Below are 20638 nucleotides of genomic sequence, written 5' to 3'. Positions count from 1 at the left end.
GCCAGTCATTCTCCATTTGATTCTGATTAATCTCTAAATATGCATTAGAATGACTAAGCCTTTTAATGAAACCTCTTGTCTCAAAGGCAAATGAGTATATTATAGAATTTGAATATATAACAAAAATCAATAAATATTGCAGGAAGCTGTTCGCAGTACATATAAATTTATAATTGAGTCAACCTAAACTAAAATGCACTCTCTAGATCACTTCTTTAGGCATCCACAGCAAAGTAAGAGTGGTGATATCATGAACTCACGTGACCACAATTTACAATATTTTTGCCAGAAAGCAGTTTCTGGCAAAAAATACTCCATAGCAAACAACGGATTCATTTAATGATCACAGTAGTCATTTATTAACTGCTGCAAAAAGTCATAAAGTCAGGAATAGTCACATGGTGACTCATTTTATGACCATCATGACTTAACGACCAAAATGGCAAGCTCAATTATAGCCGTAAGTCAGGGACTACTAGTATGTAGTTGCTAAGAATTGACAGAGACTGGCACATAATCAAATGGACATAGCACCAGTATGTTGGATTTGGAAATTTTCTGCAAAAGATTAATATGATTATCTAGCTGAGAAATAATCCAGCTGTAAAGGATACCCAGATGGAAAAAACAGGATGGAGGGGAAGGCATACACAAGCAGAACTTGTACTGTCATTTTATTTTCAGTTTTATGTTAACTATGAGTAAATAAACATATCATGGAAAGCCATCACGGCAGTAAACCCCCAAATATAGAGGTTCAAATGTAGCTCATGGGTATTTCTGTAGTTTATAATATCTTCTTCACTACAAAAAATAAGGGAACGAGTCAATTTGAAGTGCATTGAAATGTGTACACATTTATGTTCTTCACATTTCTGTGGAATTATTTATCTTGCACGATAACATATACTGTAAATTTAGATATGTGGATAAATATTCAAAGGAAGAAGAAAAGTAGCAGATAACTTTAGATTCAGGTGATGTAATGTATTTTGGAACTGCTGTCAAAATTTGAATAAAATAAATTCAGCAACAGGTGAGCACACTGCCACTCATTCAAGGGAAGGAAAATAAAGGAGGTGTGTATCTCCCTGTCTACTTCCAAACCTGTAGGAAACTGTAATATGGGAAATTAAACTAGCTAGCTAGGGGAGTTTCATTAACAGTTTCTCAACTATATTTATTTTGTAATGCATTAGGAATATGCATCTCATACCATCATATCCTTTGGGGGATACATCTCTGGATTGTACTTTGGGTGCTATGGCTCTCTTTCCATATGCATGGTTGTCATAACTGTTATATTCAAATGTGGTCTTAGAGTATTTCTCTAGTTCCTTGGCCAAGTTGGAGCGGGGCGTTGTGGTAGGAACATTGTTTCTGTAGCCATACTGAGGAATTTCCAACTGCTTAACAAAACACATGGGCCTAGAAAGTGAGAAAGAAAAAAAAAACATGTCTTATTAAAAGCATAGCCTAAAATTATACACACAATAAAATTTTTCTATCTATTGTTTTCAGATGGCAGAAGTGTTTTATACTTTGGACATCACTCTGTTGAACAAAAACTGGGAACAAATGAATTGCCATCACAACACATGATTAACAATATAAAAATAGGAAAAAGTCCTCTTTAAACAGTATTTTTAAACTTAGGTATTATATTTTTTTTAAATGTATATTTTGCTCTTGTATGGGAAACAGCATAAATTTTAGCAATTATCTTGGTATATTACAAACTCCAGAATGGTGTCTTAATCTAAAATAGTAGATTCTTGGCATGGGAAATATATGATTTGATAGCAAGTTTATTCACTGACTCCCCAATGATCAGTGATTAAACTATGCTAAACCTTCCTTCTATTGCTGATCTTGAAACTATTTTTACTGCTGATCTTGACATTCTCCCAGTTCAGTTCAGAACCTAAGTTGCTAGGAGACTTATACATCTCATATCTACTTTTTCTTCCTTTTCCAGGAATCATTTAGATTAGAACAGTTTTACACTGGAACATGACTATGAGGGTTTTTTGAAGGACGTGGTGACTTGACAATTTCAGCTATTTTTGTCCTTTTTTTTTGCAGATATCAATGATAGCTCCATAATTCTTGTTTCTTTTTTACATGCTATGATAAAAGATGAAGAACGTCAAACATGTTTACCTCCTTGCTTCATAAGTATATGAGACTGTGGGTTGTAAATGTGTGACATCTGAACATTCTCTGAGGGTAACCCAAAATTAGTGTGTGTGTGTGTGTATGTATGTATATATATATATATATATATATATATATATATATATATATATATATATTTTCAGATTGATAAATTCAGATTGTGCCCTCAAGGAAAAAATAATTGCTCTCGGTATATAATTAAATATTTATGTATAAATAACATACAATAATTACTTCTACCTTTTGATTTTCATGTTTTGAGACATGAAAATGAATAAAAACTGTTTGGGTCTGTACATTTATAAGCATGAGATCTGAAACTGGCAAGGCCAGAAATAACAAGTCTAAGACAATAACAGCCAACAAGTGTCATCAAAATCCAAGATTTAAAAGACAAGCAGCAAAAAGCCAGTTGCTGTATAAGGATATAGACTGAAACCCTGACGCTGGCATATACATACAGACTAGATTCCTGCATTCTACAGTAGCTGATATTTGTTGTTATAAAAATTGCTTTTGCAACTGTATTTAAAATAAATAATCTATCTTAACCTCTTCATGTCTGTATTTCTAAAGATAGATTTATGGCCATGCCCTGGTGAAGCTCTGTCAACTAACATGAACAGAAATAAATCAAAGCTACTCTTTCACTGCAACAAATTCTGTTTTTTATTCTAGATTGCACATTTCATAATTTCTTTACAATAAAAACAAAATTCGCATGTTTTAATGCAGCCTATTCCACTCATAATGTAAAATGGGATTTCCTCAGGGACCCCTGTCTATATTGGAAATGGTAAGTAATCCATCAAAGGCAATCAATCTTGTAGCAGTTGCTGATATCAAAAGGAAGACAAATTTCCTTTATCAGACAATGTAAAAAATAAAGCACTATAGTTGCTAGGATAGTTTTCAATTCTCTTTATACCAGAAAATGCAGGACTTAAACATATGGATTGCTTGTGAGTTGCTCTGCTTGAATTCAAAAAGGTGGAGAAAGAGCAACAAATTGAGCAATTAGTAAAAACATAGATAGTACAGGGTAAATTTCAAAATATTCGCCTTAAATATCTGTACAAGATAAAAGCAGTGGAGAAGTCATATCTGAGATGATAATGTAACTTAGATCACTTATCATGACCTGAGAGGCATGACAATCTTAAAGGCAAAAGAAAAATTGTCAGAACATTGATTTGAGGCATCTGCATTCAGATGCTGCTTTTAATAAAAATCCATCTGACTTCTCATTAAAGAAAATATGTATGTATGTATGTATGTATGTATGTATGTATGTATGTATGTTATGTATTTATTTATTTATTTATAAAATTTATTGGCCACCCATCATACCATGGAGGAACTCTGGCCAGCTTACAGTTACATTTTAATAAAAACATAAAATGTTAAAATCAAACTGTACATCCCAGGACACATAGGGAGGGTGGGAGTGGCATGGGGGAGGTGGTGGGATCTGTTATTACTCAATCAACCACCGCCATTGCGATGAGGCCCCAAGCCGACTGGCAAAGTCGTGTCTTTAGGTCCTTACAAGGGCTGTACAGCCTCACAGCAGGTTTTAGCACAATAATAAAATTATGCTAACTTTTTGGGGGGCAGTAGAAAGGATGGAAAATAAATATGTTTGTTAAAAAACTATGCAAAAATAGTTTTTGAAAATGGGAAAAATACATGGAACAAACTCTTCACCTAAAAACTTAAAACTATCCAATGTTCTTGAGCATAAGCAAAAGCACATCACCCTTTTGAAAAATAATCTTAATTTTTCTCAGGCAAATAGCATGGGGAAAACCACACTAAAATTATAGGATGCATACATTTAATTTTACTTCTATCTCTACACTATATTGCAAAATATGCCATAAAATATTTATGAAATTTGAATATCCTTGGTTTGCAGTATCCACATAATTTGGTGTGTTACTCATACTCTGATTCTCAAATTTTCCAATTATGAAAAATGGGGAGACTTGAAATCTATAAGCATTATAAATTTCTGCAGTTACAGGGTAAGGTTAGTATTCATAAGTAACATAAATTTAAAATATTAGGTACCAAATATGTCTGCATATTTATTCTGAATGTATTTTTGACAATAAGAGTTCTTATTACACATGGTATCCGAAGACATACCAAAGTAGCTCTAAATAACATTTTTCCCAGATCACTTTTAATACCATGATATGAAGTGATATTCCACTACATTCTACTATAGAGCGCAATACACTGCTATTTGGGTGGAAAGAACTGATTAGCTCATTAAAGGAGTCCATCCCAAGTAGCTGAGTTTTCAAATCTGACTCAAAGAAAACATTGTATATGAAGATTTCTTGCATAGCATACTTTCTTAAGATCCAATAACATTAGAAATATCACTATGAGGTATATGAATGAAATCTAAATCTATAACTTCCAGTTTGGACATCCTGTAATTTCTAATTCCTATAAACAATTACTTCTTTCAAACATAAATCTTTGGGAAAAAAGGGTATGGGAAAATCAGGTAAATTTTGCTGCTTTAGCTTAAAAAATGTATTATTTCCCCTTCTAACTAATAAATATGATAGCAGAGTAAACCTTAGGAATGAGTATCTTTTTAATGTCTGACTTTCAAATTCCTCAAGAATCACACCTTTCTTGCCTGTATTAAGCAAAGGCCTAAGATTCTGCATTGGATGAACTCTGCAGCCTATATTCCTGAGGAATGAGATGGTTCAGGAATTATTGGCAGCAATAAAAATATAAACTAAATAAACAGGTACATCAGCATTCTTCTTTTTCTTCTTCTTTTTCTTCTTGTTCTTCTTCTTGTTGTTCCTGTTCTTTTTTTTTTTGAAGATACTGAGCCAGCCAAAACTTCTTATAAAGTTATAAAGCCAGCCAGTCTTCTTATAAAATCTTTTAAGCCTAACTACTGATACATTTTTTTGAATTATAATTTTAAATTTGCAAGCTAAATGTTGAAAGTAGGGCTTCTGGTTTTCATTTAAACTGATATTTACTAGTAAACGCCTGCTGGAAAAAACAAGACTTACCGGTAAATATTAGTTTATTTCCCAAAGATATCAACTTTTTTCACACTGTTCATAGATTCAGAACTCCAGCAGGCAGCTTTACACCAAACAATGCCTAAGACAAAAATGAGCTTTTCAGCTTTATTGATATTTGCCAAAAAAGAGAGAGAGAGAGAGAAACATTACCCACCCTCCCCCAGGGTATTTGGTAGGCATTTAAAGGCTGGAAACAGGATCCAGAAGCCCTAATTCTAAACACTGGTTCAAGGGTGACATATTTTTTTAGTGCTAAGATTAACTTCTTATTCAATTAATCTTGAATACACTATTAAGTGTTAGAGCAACTCTGTATACCTCAAGACACGATCTGATGCCTGGTTTGATTTGGATGCATCACAGCTCTGATGCTTCTCTTGAGCTTTAGCCAGTTTCTCTGCTGCAGCAATAGGACATCCGGAGAGGCTGCAATTACAGAAAGAAAATGTAATTGTCCCATCCAGAATAGCTTCACAGAGCTTTTTTTTTTTTTTTTTGTAAACATAAAGGAGAAGCTGGCTGAATGGGGGGGGGGGAGGAACTATGTCTTGATGCCCAGCATTCATCCTCTAGAATGCAAAATTTGCTTTTAAAATCACAGGGTTGCCATAAAAGATTAACTCCTCTTCCACTATACATGACTAATTTTACTGATCTTTTGACCTATGAAGCCAGATAGAATCTCCCAACTACACATTGTGACAGTCCAGGTGCTTAGTTATCATTGTTTCTGCCCTCCCACTGTTTTTACAAAAACAAAGCTTAATGAGCTGATGATTAGCCACCAAGAAGCTGGTGAGTTGTATTCCATTTGATAAGCCACAAATTATGCTTTAGTTTGGTGTTGTTGTAAATATTCAGGAGGACATTGCTGCCAGGCAAACCAAATATAGACTTAAATATTCAATACTGTTGGCAGAATTTCATACCTATCTGCCAACTGTATTGTCTACTGCTGCTGGTGCTATTGTTGCTATTTAAAAAATCAGAGAAGAATATGGCTGTAATCCTTGCTTATTTGAAAGTGAGCAACACTGAATTCAGCAATGTTTACTTTCCATAAAACTAGTTAGGATGGAGCTTTAAATAATCTTGTGCTGATTAGAATTTAGAAAAAAAAAGTGTAACAAAAAAAGGACATAAAAATTAACTTGCTGTTGAAATTGAGGAAAATTCCCTTGGGAGAATCCGGGCATCAATCCATAAGGACATTGCAGATAGAAAATGAAATAAAATATAAAGAAAAAAATAGATAGTTAAACTAGAATGCCAACACATAACTATCAAAAATGTTCTCAGAGTCAAATTGAATTAAATCAACTCCTGGTGTCTATTCAGGATCATCAATCCAAAGAGTTTTAGGGAAACTACTGTACAATACAGTAGAGAATATTGCCTAAACATAGCCCAGAAGTCCAAAAAGTGCAGTGTGTGGACTGCATTAGCTCATCAACATCCTTTTATGATCCTCCGAATCCAACTTTGGTGGGACCAAAGTTTTCCTTCCTTCTTTATTAGTAAAAACTTTGCGATCATCAAGTATCATTCATTCCTAATGCAGTTCTTTATAAGCACCAGGACAAAAGGCAAATAAACAAAAATAATACCAACCAGAATTTTTTAATCTCTTCAAAGACAATAATCACTTGAGATAGACATTTCTAAGAATACTGTATTCGGGATCGAATACAGAATTCAAAACTTCTGAAAAAGACATCATTTAAATCCTGAAAGATTTTTCTGGGGTCATGACCCTGCCTGAGGCCTCATCCTCAGATGACATGCAGGACCGTAATAAGGCATTAAGGGAACCAGATATGAAAAGCCAGACCAAAAAACAGCAGAAAAAGCATCAGGCTTCATTGTACCAGATCCAAGCTCAGTTGATTCAGAGCATGAATCAAAATCAAATCTCACAGTAAGGGGGAAAGCTACTGCTAGAAAGTAGAAAAGTGGAGAAAACATGGGTACACCAAGAAGAATCTGGCATAGCCAAGTCTATCAAAGGTAGACTGATACAAATGAATCAAGCTGATGTGTGGAGTGGTAACGGTGGAATAGGCCTCCATTTCAGCTCATCTGAACATATCTCTGATCTAGCAACTAGCCACGCAGTTTTCTTGAAACACTGACTCTCGTCTGATACCATCTCCTTGTTGCTGGTGAGAATTTTTTATTTCCTTGAGTATACACAATAATATCCATCTATGATGGCCTGCTGAATTTACAGCTTGAATTGTTTGCTAGGTACCTCTAGCTAAAATAGTCTGACAACCCATGATGTCATCATATCCATAATAATTCAACAGGGTGAACATTTTTGTGGCCTTGTATAGCTTCCCCTTTACAACCAGTTTTGTATTTAGTAAATACACTTTTTCAAAAAAAGTTAATGTTTTAGGATTTCATATTAACTGAACAGAATTACCTAAGACTACCTAAGTGTTTCCTCATTGAAGTGTAGGATATGTCAGTCTATAAAAAATGTAATGTGTTTTATACTACTTGCTTCATTAATTTCTTATTTATAAGCATTTTTCTTTGGAAATCCTACAAACTGTGATTGACAAGGTACCAAAATGGAAAAGGACTCTTTCTACTTATAATTACATATGCCGTCTTTTTACTTTCTTCAATTATATTATCTGTTTCAGGTTTCAATCAGGCAATAAAAAAGAGGCTCCTTTTTTGCCAGCCACTAGTGTTAAAATCTTATATCCAAAAGGTCCTTGCCTATTATGGGTATAATCAGTCAGCATAATTTTTGTGAAATAAGCAGACATCATCGATTAGTATGCAATTCACAGGCAGGCAAAAAAAGAAACAGGAGCCAAACAAGATTTCAGAAGTAAAGAGATCAACATTTATAGAAAAGTTGAGTCATGATTTCAATATTTCTAATAAGCTATTAAAAAAAAGAAAGAACATTTGTTGCAGCAACATCATTTTGTAGAAATACCAAAATGCCTGTGAAATATTGAAGCACAATATTGAGGCTTAATCACAGATTAGGATTATACTGTGCCAAAGTGTGACTAGATTCTGCCTTCTGCAGGATAGTTATGGATAGCATCCTGAAGGAACTTAGAAAGTTCAATTGCATGCAATCAGTTTTGAAATTTGGCTTAATCCTGAATTAATTAACCATGTCTTGAAGTTACCATTGCCCAATCAAACATCAGACAGCTATTGATCTGGACCTTTCAAGATAAGCCCCCAAACATTTTGATGTTCGCCACCCCGTAAGGACCACAAAAGGTGTTGAAACATTAAATCTGCCTGTTCAGGGAGCTGGGTCTTACCTTCGATGAGAATTCCTGTTGCTATTTACGTGGCCCCGGCCTGTGCAGCCTGGTGTAGGACACTTAAGAACGTTTTCATGCATGGCAAGAACTTGACAAGAAGAAGAAGGAAAGGAAACAGCGGAGTGTGGAAACAACAACAAGAAGAAAAAGATTTCAAGTCCAAGTTTATAGGAAGCTATTTTAGTACAAAGCAAGATTCATTAACGATCAGCATTTCTGAAAACAGACATGGGATAGGTAGCGCCAATCAAGCCTGGGAAGGGAAAGAGGGCTTGCAGTGTATTTATTAACGCAGGATGATGTTAAAACATTCAGGGTTATGAAGGGAAGGAAACCTAACGGTTAATGCGTCTCTGGTGTGACAGTTAAGCAAAAGACTGCATACACAAGCAGTGAGCAAAAGTACTGAGGAGCACAGTGGCCCGTTGGAGCCATTTTAAGAAATATATACGCAAGAATGAACTGATTTATGTACACAAAATAGGCATCCAGTATCTGGAGTCAATATAGCATAACATGTAAGCCGATTCATCTCAGGGCAGCCAGAAGTGGGCAGGAAAGACACTGGTTCTGAGGCCTACCACAGGCTTAGTATGCAGAACTATTGCTTCTTAAAAGTTCAGTGGCAGTTGGAATCCCATGGCTATCAGAACGATGATTTTCTGCTGCCTTTACTTAATGGGGATGGAGCAAAAAAGGGAGAACTATGAGGAATAAAGAAGGTGGGCAAGAAAGTTTTGAAGAAATGTGGGTACGTTGTGTATATCAGAGCCAGGAAGTTGGCTTATTATGCAAACAGGATTGTAATTCTCCATGGTCAAAAAAATACTGGGCAATGGTTGCATTTGGGTGATGGAGGGGCCAATTCTATTGTCCATTTTCCTGGATCTCAAATTTTCAGGATTCAAGGTTGCAAGAGAGTGCATAGCTCAAAACATATGTGGTCTGACTCATGAAGGAAGAATAATTTTGAAGGGGTAGGAATAGGGGGATGCCTTTGAGTCAGTCTTGACTGCTTGTAGTTGCCTGAAAAAGTCTACAGTTTTTTTTAGCATTTTTTTCCCCCGGAAGTGGTTTGCCCTTGCCTTTTACTTAGAATCAAGAGAGATGGACTGACCAAAACTCCCCCAGGTAGCTTAATGCCTCAGGCAAGACTAGAATTCATAGTCTCCCAGTTTTAGCCCAATGCCTTAATCCTACACTGAGCTGGCTCACAAATATAATTTACCCGAAATAAAAGCTTTAAACCAGAAAGTCATCCATTGGGGGAGAGGTTTTTAAAGGGGAGGGAAGGAACAAAATGGGTTGTAACATTACAACACACACTCCACCCTTTATATACTTGCATGCAACATTGTGTTGCCAGTACAAAAGAGTAGAATTTGCATTGTGATGTCACAATGCACATTTCAGTAGTTTGATATCATCATGATTAAAAGGGGATGTCTATGTAAACCAGCCCTTTTGCAACAAATGTCCTCCAGTTATGCTGAAACCCTAACCACCCTTAATCCCAAAATTGATCATGATGGTTTGGAATTCTGAGAGTTACAGTCCCAACATATCTGGAAGGCACTGTGTCAAGGAGGTTGTACTAAATTATTTTGCGTTTTTGTTTGTTTTCAGCATATTTGATGAAATTAGTCAGCGACCAGCTTGTGTGCAACATGGAAAAAATGCTTTGAATTCATATCACCATTACATGATGACTTATGCAAAATTATACTACATTTCAAAAACAAAAACCAATCTTGAAATCATGTTCAATGCTTACATGAAAGCCAAGGACATCAGAAATAGAACCTGTACATATTGATTTAAAGAATAGTCACAACCACCATAATTCATCACCATCACCACACCACTAGCAGTGTACTAAAGATGTGAAAGCTTCACTCTGGAATTCCTGCTATTCAAAGCTGTTCTTGAAACATGCTTTACAAGCCCAGCACTGCAGGAGTCAGGGAAAAAAAAGAAAGAAAAGAAGAAAAAAAGATGATCTCACCTTTTTCACTTTTATCACTACTGAACATGCAAACTGTTTAAAGCTATATTCTTCTTTGATCAGCAACATTTCCTAAATGCTTTGTGTTTACCATTTATCAGGGAGGAAAAGATGAAATGCTCTGAGCAACTGAGTAAACATTTGAGTTGGAGAAAATTATTGGTCTTGCTAAACTGGCAACTGAATTCCTTTGATCAGTTAAATTCGCACACCAGCTGAGAAATTGTATTTTTTTAATTTTGCTTAAGTCTTTCCCTGAGCTTTATTCTATATGTTAAAGGAAAGTCTTCTATAGAAAGAAATATACTATTCAACTCCAAGCTTTTAAATTACATAAAGTTTTAAAAGTCTGTGTTAATCATTCTATATCTTTATGTTTGTAAACTCATCCATTACTGGCACCATATTTGTTGAGAATTGTTTTGCTGAGGAAGCAGAACAATTCAATTTCTCACTTAAAAGTGAGAGAATGAATTATTTGGAGTATTAATCCATTCTACCACCTTGTACTATCTTGTCATGAATGAAAGAAGTTTACATAGTCTAAAATATGATACGTTATGGAGGAAGGGGAATGAAATTTATATGACCACCCTACATCACATGGTAGGATTTCCATATACAATGGCTGTATGGCATTTAGCATTCCTATTTTGGATATATTATGAATAGTTTTATTTGCTTATTTGCATGCATTTTTGTACTATTACAGAGATAATAAATACCCAGATTTTAGAAAGCCATCACTTGATAGTGAGGAAGTTTTTATAATAGTTTAAACTAATATTAAAGTTTTTCTCAAAATCATACAATAAGTTGGTTTGTTTAGTTTTCTTAAGACATGTATGAAGAATTTCTTATAATTTAAGACAGGTGAAATTTTTAAAAACATACTTCTTCCTCCTTTAACCCTTTTATACAACCACAACATGTTTATGCTGACATCACGTTGAATTATTATAAATCAATAAAAATTTTCAAGGTCAAATATTTAAGTAATTACATGTTTTTAGTATATAAACATTTCAGTGGTTCAGCTGTACATTTTCAAACTGAAAGGTATGTTTACTTCAAGATAAATCCTATTCAAGGAGTAGGTACAATTACTCAAAATTAAAATAATACAGTTTTGTTGGAAAATACTTCTATGTGCAAGAAAGCAATTGCTTAGAGATATCCCAGTATTCTCAGGATCAAAGAATACAGCTTTAAAACATCTTCATTCAAGCATAAGTTAGTAAAGATGTGAAAATGATGAAATAAGAAAATATATAAATGTAACATAAAACAAATTGCTAAACTGAGACATATACTAGAAAAATGGGAGGAATGAAAGAGCAATCAAAATAAAAAGCTTCTCAAGGCATGCTAGAAAAGTTTGTGTGGAATTTTATCCCCCGTTTCCATGAAACAATGTGGACTTACTTTCTGGAGGGACCCTATCTTTGTGTGGGCATCCTGACAAACTGCGGTGATGGGGGTATAGCCCCGTTACATGGCCTGTTCCATCACACCCAGGGGTTGGACATTTGCTCTCTTTCTTTTCTGTTCTTGAGGGATCTATAATTTACAACAAACGTGTCAAGTGAATGATGTTTTTCAGATTTCCAGATGGATGTAGGTTCAGTTAATGAAATCAGTAACTCTTTGGAAAATGTTCTTAAAGAACACTGGAAGAAAACAAGTCTGGCTCTGTTTAAACAATTTTATGTCCTGCTTCTTCTTCTCAACCAGAAGCTATTATAATTACAACCATCCCCAGACATGGAGGGTCCTAGGTGGTGACTTTCTTCCAGAAAAGCCACTCTTGTCATTTAATATAGATCTGTAAAACATTTGTGTAGACTGTGCTTTGTCCTCATTTTAGCACTCATATATTGATGTTTATAAATTTACAGTGGGAGACGTATGGAGATCGTCCAAAATTGTAAGTTATTCTTGTAGTGGCATTTTTAAGAGGATTTAATATTGACTTATCAAACCATTGTTAAAGAATATTAGAACTTAAAACAAAAGTGTATTTCTTTCCAATGAATAATTAATAGAGGTTAAAACAATATTTCCTTTTAATATTATATATTATCCACTATTCTTTTAACAGTGACCAGTATAGTCACTTACTTATAACTTGAATATTTATGACATTTAAACAATTTTTGTTGCTTTATTTAATGATATTTTCAGAAAAAAAAATATTCTAAGAAACAATTCCTGTCTGGAAATCAACAGGATTATTGTAGATTTTTTTTCTGGATTTTGAAATGCAGCGCCAATGCCATTATTTCATGCTTTGTTTTCATTTATTTTTTTACTAAAATATTGCTCATCTATCTTTTACACAATCAGTTATCCAAAGGGAAAAAAATATCCAAACAGTTAAATTCAATTTCTGATTTGTATGCATATTCAAGAAAATTTAGCAGAAGAGTACGAACAAAAGATATAATTCTTTTGGGATTTTTTTCGGGGGGGGGGGGGGAGAAGGACCATGATGGTTGTAAGTCTCGATTCCTTGAAATGACCCATCTCACTCCACTCCATCCTCCTGCTCTATATAAGCTTCAGTGGAGGTATAAGAGTTGTGACATTTTCAAATGTCTGGAAAATGAACTTTGCTTTGAATTGTTAAGTCACAGTTTTAAAACAAGTGATAGAAAGGGGAAAGAAAGAGGTTCTGAATTTCCTCAAAGGGAAATCCTAAACTCTTCTAATCTTCTTCCCTAATAAGCACTTTAGGGTAGAAGAATAAGTGCTGGTGTGCATGGATAAAAGGAATAATCCCTCCCCAACTCAAATTACAAAAAAGTGTGTTTCAACTCCTTTTTTTAATGTCCTGTGATTATATCCATGCAAATCAGAGGCTGAAGTCAACTGAAAGAGAACCAAGAATTCTAGCAAGGTAAATAAATCAAGGCTTCATTCTTTGATAAAATATTGTGTAGATACAGGATTTCAGGTCCATTTCACAAAATTGGGTGCATATGCAACCATCCCACCTCCCTGATGATTTACACATTTGTCAAATTCACACTTTTCATTTTCAGAACATGTTTTTGCACTTTAAAATGTTATGCATGAATCCAATCTCAGGTGCACAAATTTTAGACAACTGTAAGCACCTCTGAAATAATTCATAGACTTGATAAGGGAAATTATCTCAAGATAACTACTTAGAAGTAATACATTCTGAATTTTAATTCTGTATAGAAAGTCTAATATTTTGACTAATATGTAGCCAGCTTTCAAACAGATACATGCAATATAACACATAAGATTCAAATGCACATAGGATTCAAATTCAAATTCAAATTCAAAAGTCAACTTTGATCATTGAATACATTTATCCTGCTTACAGCAAATGAAAAAAAATGTTATCAGCACTCTATATTTAGCCCCGGCTGTGTGATTTTATTTGCTGTAGATTAACTTTAGAGGGTTTAAAAGTTATTTCCTTAAAAAAAAATCTCATTTTCTCACATATCCTAAGTCCCAATTCAAATTAAACCTTATTTGTATGACAGCTTAGAACTTTGACAGATTTAAGACATTTGCTTTTTATATTTAAACACATATTAAAGCAAGAAATTATATTTCACAATTGTATCATTTCTACTTATTCCTGTGTTGCAGACTAACATACTATATAAAGGTAACGTAGAGAGTCCAGAACGTATCACATTTGCTTTATAGTCGGGCACTATTTTACTGTGAGCTCCCAGAAGTGAAATAAGTTCATATTCTAAACTACACTGTTCATTTTTATCTATGGTCTCTGTTACCCTATTGGCTAACCATGACCTGGGACCTACTGCATGTACAAATTCAAATAGACATCCTGTTAGCCATACTCAGTTTCTGTGCTTCTGCTCCATGAAAGTTCTCATCTAAAAGTAAACAACCTGATAATAGATCAGGACATTACCAAAATAAGGAACAGATGGAAATTCTGCCTCTCTTCAAAGGAGGTGCCTTTCTAGTCCTTTATAGAGTGGGGGCAGGAGTAAAAGATGCAATAAATTTGCATACTGGTTGGTATAAACGGTCACGTTTGATACACAGCAGTCACTGGAATCTTTTGTAAGGACTTCATAATTTTGCTAAAGAAACCTAATTATCTGAGCCTTTTTGTTTGGGAAATGTATTTTTGCAGTAATATGCCTTGTCAATCAAAAGAAGCCTGACAAAAACCTTCTAACAAAATACAGTATATTAATTAAATATTCAGGCCTGTTATTAGATCAATAAACCTGTAAAAAGTAAGAAGGTGAACAAACAACTGGCAGCCCATAATACATCATAGGAAAGTTGCTTTGATCAAAAATTGTGATGTTTCAAAAGAAATATTTTATCAATATTTTTTAAGAAAACAGGAATTCTTAAAAAAGACCAAATACTTATGTCCCCTTTGGACTATATAATATGAATAATACCTCTCAGAATAATTAATAATCCCCTAAACTCAGCGAATGAACAAATGTTCTAGTGGCTTTTAGTAGTGACTAGGCCTTTAATAAGACACGGCTAGTCATTAACCGCAAGTCTATAGAAGTTGGGAGTAAAACCTATTCACCACTAGTGTGTAGCTCCAACTTTACCCCTTGGGAGAGATCTAATGGCATTTGTATACCACAAATTTTATATAAGTCATACAAAAGCATTTGAGACATATTACTGTCTAAAATAAATTAATAAATAAATCCAGTCAATATTAATATTATATTGTGGTCATGCTATTTCATGTAACAGTATTCTAGGGCAACAAGAAAGATAATAATTAACAACAAACGTATAGCATAAATAATGTAAATCTTTGGACAATCAGAATTAATACTGGAAATAAATGCATAAACATCCATCAATACTATTGACATAGTATCAATTAATGAGCTGAAACATCTAGAATGAGTTTTTTAAAATTCAGATCATATTGATAGGCACTTATTTGAACACTATTTTAATAAGCCCACCACAAATGCAGAATAATTTTTTTTTAATCTATATGAAACTTAATTTCCAGGGCAATTTGCTGCTCCAAACATTGAGTAAGGGAAATACCTTGGTCATTTTGAAGATAATAATAATAATAACAACAATTTAATAATGACTTTTCTAAATGCTGAACCAGGTGAAAGGAAAGTGGGGCTTCCTCCTATCTGCCGATATGCATGTCTAGGCATAGCTTTATATAAAGGGTTGATATAAGTGTGTATGGTTGAGATGAAAGTCGAAAAGATGTGCAGAAGCTTTCTAACATGAAATGAACATATAAGCTGAAAAAGGATATCCTTTCTCATTGATTTTAGAAACCCATCTGAGCTGAATTTGGAATATAACAGAATTATTGTGCATTCTTTTTTTAATGCTTCAGGTTTTCTACACTGAAGTGTAAATGTGTATGCTGATATTCCTATCATCATCTTATCCAAGAGTTTTTGATGTCAGATTTAGAGTTTGCATATATTTAATGGTGATCAACATTGGGACATAACTTTCATACATTATTTTTAAATCTAGGAGAAAAAAAAGGGAAGGCTAAAGGGTTATGCAATGCTTCAGGCTCAAAAGCCAAAAAAGTGCTTGACATTACCTCTCTGCAGCTTTGTCAAGTAGCTGTATCTTTGCCATCATATGAGACATTAAATTTGCCTACAGTTCCCATTTCAGACCTAGGTACTGCTTTTAATCTCAATTAAATGCAGTACTTGTCTTTATTTAGATTTTTTTTAAAATTGATAAAGATATTTTGGATTCAGTTAAGATATTTTTTTAAAAAACTATGTGCATAAAACTCATATAAAATACTTATAAAACTTTACATAAAATATAAAATTCAACAACCTTATTTTATCAAATAATTAATATTTAAGGAAATGTATTTCAAATACTAATGTAATTTAAGATTTGTTGCATGTGTTGATTGCATTGTTTGTTGAAGGGAACATTTCTGGTAACCTTTGGAATTTACAAAGGCAGATACATATGTGAATTAAATTAGCAGCAATTTCCATAACTTAGATAATTCTCATGAATACTTTTTTTCAAACAAGCAAGATGAAGCTACTTTATTCAAAGTTTCAGTGTAGTTCATTGTGCTTACTCATGCACGTATGTGCTCAAGGTTGATTGCATGTACAGAAAATGTACAATCTGAATTGGTTCAAATTTAGTAACTTGAATACTGTATAATGCAAAACTAGTTAGAAATTCATATGTCTTAGAGTTTTAAATCCATGCTTTTGTCTTACAAACTTTGCTTAAGGAAAAAAAAAGTTGCAGAAGTTTATAAAATGTTTTAAAGTCATAACCGGTGTCACAATTCTATTATTTATAATATAAAAGGCTCATCATAACAGTTTAATATTATGCTTTGAGCAGTATAATATCATCCATATCCATCTGTATTGATCACACATTCCTTTAATAATGTCATTTCTTCTAATTTTATTAAAGGTAATGGAAATCAAAAGTACTCTGCAGCTCTTGGGGGTATTATACACTTTGTAAGAATGTGGATTCAGAAAAAAACATGTTTATATTTATATGCTATATACCAATGAATAAAAATCTTTACAGTAATTACACTTAGACTTTTTTTTGCATGTTGTGTCATAATTATTTCTAAAGGTAGCAATTTAACTATTTCCATGACTGCATGAAATTAGTGAGGTGGAATCCATATATAAGAAATTGCTATTGATCTCAGCATGCCTTGCCTGGCAAATGGTTTTCATTATCTTACTATTTAAGATAATTAATGTGCAGTCACTGCTTCTATCTTATGTTATCAGTCATTCCCATATAGTTCAATTTCTATCAAGAAATCCCATATTTTATGCAGGAAAGCGTTAATCAATAACTACCATTTGGTGACAATTTTATAAATCAGGATGTCCCCCATAGTCAAGTCTATAAATACTTGAATTTTACAGCTGGCTGATTTGATTGTCCTGCACCCAGCCTCAAAATGTAAGTAAATTCATACAAGGTATTTCCACATCTCTTTGTTTTCATGGGATAACTGATATGATGTAGGAGAAGAGCAGGCAAAACTGAGGGGCAGAGTTAAATGTGTCATCAACTTAGAATTCTTACATTGCCACAAAAGATTCCAAATCCAGCCCCCTCTTGAATTTCTTTGACTTTTATCTAGAGCCAATTTAATGCTAGTTGACTAGATTTTTGCATATAGGCTTGAATAAATCTTCTGTGCTGCAGCTTAACATATGGTCCTAATGCTTTGCACCTGAAATTAATCTAGTCAACTAACTCAGATTAATATCAGGTGCAAAGGATCAGGACTATCTGTTAAGTTACAGCACAGAAAATTTATTCAAGCCTGTACACAAGAATCTAATTAAGTAGTGGTCAGCAATAAATTGGCACTAGATAAGTGTCTAAAAATTCAAGGGGGGGTGGACTTGGATCGTTTGTGGCAATGTAAGAACTCTAAGGTGATGCCATATTTAACTCCACCCCACCCCATCCCACCCCACCCAGCTCTGCCTGCTCTTCTCCTATTTCTGATCTGCATTTCAGGATAATCTTTGCCTACTTTTTCAGTAATTTTTGTTTTCTTTTTTTTCTTCTTGAAATGATTTTTTTTACAGAAACAAAAACAATATTAATTTAGATTTTATAAAGATTTGTTAACACCTCAAACACCACCATCATACACATATTAAGCTTTATCTCTATTTTATCACACGGCAACATACTTTAGATAGAAATATTACCTTTACCATAATATGGCTTTTTGATATGGCCATCATTGGATTTAGATTTCCTCTCATCTCCAGAAAGCTGTCTTGGAGACTGTTCTTCATAGGATCTCATATTATCCCTCCGTCCAGCTTCCATTGCCATTTTTTCCCTCATGGCTTTTGCTCTTTCTGTTTCTAAAGCAATTGCTTTCTCAAGTAGTGTTAAGTTTCCTTTTGTCATATCAAACACCTCTTCAGATCTATCTGAGGTAATAGAAGTGGTGTCATCATCTCTTTCATGACATCCATCCTCTTTTGCACAACTAGAAAAAGTTCTAGATCTTGGGCTCAATTGTTCTTCAAGCCTCATTAAATTCATCATATCAGAATAATTCCTATCAGGTGTCCTTCCCTGGAAATCTTCTTCTTGCCGAACATGTTGACGAGAATTCATGTTTTGCTGTTGATTTCTTTCCTGTGGGTTTGTCTCACTGAGTTTGCGGGCCAAATCAAAACATTGGTTCCTCAAACATTCCAAGCTGCTGAGACATACCTCCTCATCACTTTCTTCCACCATTTTTTCAGGAAGCCCATTATTTGCTGGCTTCCCTAGCATCCCGTAGTTCATATTCCTATTTTCTTGCTGAGACATGTTGTCTGTGTAATTTCTATCATTAACATTTTCTGAAAGCACAACACCATGTCCTTGTGCTAACAATTTCAGTGAATCCACAGTTTCCCTAACAACGTCACTGTCTAAGTCTAAACTCAGCTCATTCTTCCGGCCAACATTTTCATTTTTATCACTGTCATCTTCCAAGCTATTAGATGTATTGCTATTCATTTCTGATTCTGTCCTGGCTCTATATGCTGCATCCTCTGCAATTTTGCCAAGATTTAGCAATGACTTGGCCACCAGTTCATCATAATTATCATATTCATCATTATTGTTATCGTCTTTTTCTGTATCTTGCATTCGAGTATTGTGACAATTCATTTGATGGTCTTCTGCATAGAAGAAAAAGAAAAGATAAAGAAATGGGGAAAAAGGAAAGGAAAAAATGGCTGGAATGGGAACTTTTTCTACAATACTATGAACAGTTACAAACTGTTAATTATTTTTTTGCATACAGCAGTTACAAGCCCTAAAACAGTATTATTTTAAAATAGAATTAAGTAAATTGACTATTTTTAAGTCTTTTTTTTTTAATCATTGACTAGATCTACTCTCTCAGAATGGTATTAGTATTAGTTATAGGAAGTATGTAAGTTTGTAAGCTTCTTACAAATTATTTACCATTATAATCTACAATAATTTGTAAACTGTTAGATAACACTTTCTCTCTTATTTATAGCTTTACTATAAATACATTATTTGCACATTTTAGTTGTAAGGATTGTTTAAATGGCCAAATCCTATTTTGTTTAATACAACAGATGGAAAAGAAATTAACACAATCCTACATCATAAACACTAATTTTGTTGGACTAGATTCAGATTTTAGACATATTTGGGACAGAGCCATTGAAATTAATTGTTCTATTACTAAATGTAGTCCTAATGCATTCTATGCAAAAAAATAATATTTTCCTGGAGGTAATAGTGAAAAATGTAGTTGACAGGTGTTGTAAACAATTAAAAATTGGAACTTGCAGTTCACTGCATATATCAATATTTATATTTACAATACAAATATGTGAAAACATGCACATATATTATAAACAATAGTTTAAAGTTTATAACTAAATCAATCAAATATATGTGGAATCATGAAAAAAACTAAATCAATCAAGTATACTGTATGTGGAATCAGATACTGCCTTTTCTAATAGTAGCACTTACTTCATTGTCGCATGATGTTTTGTATATAAGGTCCATAAAAAAGATTTAGTCTATCATGGTCTTAGGACCTTACAAGTATTTTTCTCTAATATTTTTAAGCTTACCAACTCATAATTGATACTACAGTATAAAAATACATATATATTACTCTTGATTAAGAAGCATAGAATAGTTTAGATCTACCTAAAAACTTTGCTCATCATTCATTGCTATTCTGTGACAAAGAACAACATTCAGAACAGGGTATGTAAACTTGATTCTTAATGTCTATATGGCAAGAGGTAGCTCTGCTCTCTCTCTCCAGCATTCCCAAAGTGCATATACTTATTGTAATCCTGCTACTGAAATGGCTGAGCCCAATTAATCAAATTCCCAAAGAAAGTCCAATGTATAAGACACAGTACATATCCCAAAATAGTCTGCTGCAAAATCCAGACGTCCCTTAGGCAGCAGCACAGATGTACAGTTTTCTTGAATTATTGTAATCCAGATATGTTGAAACTTACTGAAAAGTTCTCTCACTTCGTAAAACTTTTTTA

General features: G+C 33.7%; 1 protein-coding gene across 15 annotated transcripts in view; it reads right to left on the bottom strand.

Annotated features, from left to right (window-relative positions):
* Positions 1-20638, bottom strand: part of MYT1L (myelin transcription factor 1 like) — a 118934-nt gene that overhangs the window by 43525 nt on the left and 54771 nt on the right. For 9 of the 15 annotated variants that reach the window (XR_005557262.1, XR_005557263.1, XM_039348063.1 and 6 more), the window contains 5 exons: positions 18290-19264; positions 11982-12116; positions 8549-8639; positions 5565-5672; positions 1217-1428 (listed from right to left, as the gene is read on the bottom strand). Coding sequence is in view for 12 of the 15 variants with exons in the window: in XM_039348063.1 (XP_039203997.1) it covers positions 1217-1428; positions 5565-5672; positions 8549-8639; positions 11982-12116; positions 18290-19264 (1521 nt within the window). In the remaining 3 variants the exon portion in view is untranslated. The remainder of the gene's footprint in view (positions 1-1216; positions 1429-5564; positions 5673-8548; positions 8640-11981; positions 12117-18289; positions 19265-20638) is intronic. The other 6 variants (XR_005557264.1, XM_039348054.1, XM_039348061.1 and 3 more) reach the window with 3 other exon arrangements.

Source organism: Crotalus tigris, unplaced genomic scaffold (genome assembly GCF_016545835.1).
Source record: "Crotalus tigris isolate CLP2741 ecotype Arizona unplaced genomic scaffold, ASM1654583v1 scf7180000018117.651136, whole genome shotgun sequence".
Classification (NCBI taxonomy): Eukaryota; Metazoa; Chordata; class Lepidosauria; order Squamata; family Viperidae; genus Crotalus; species Crotalus tigris.
This window is presented reverse-complemented; position numbering and strand designations above follow the sequence as displayed.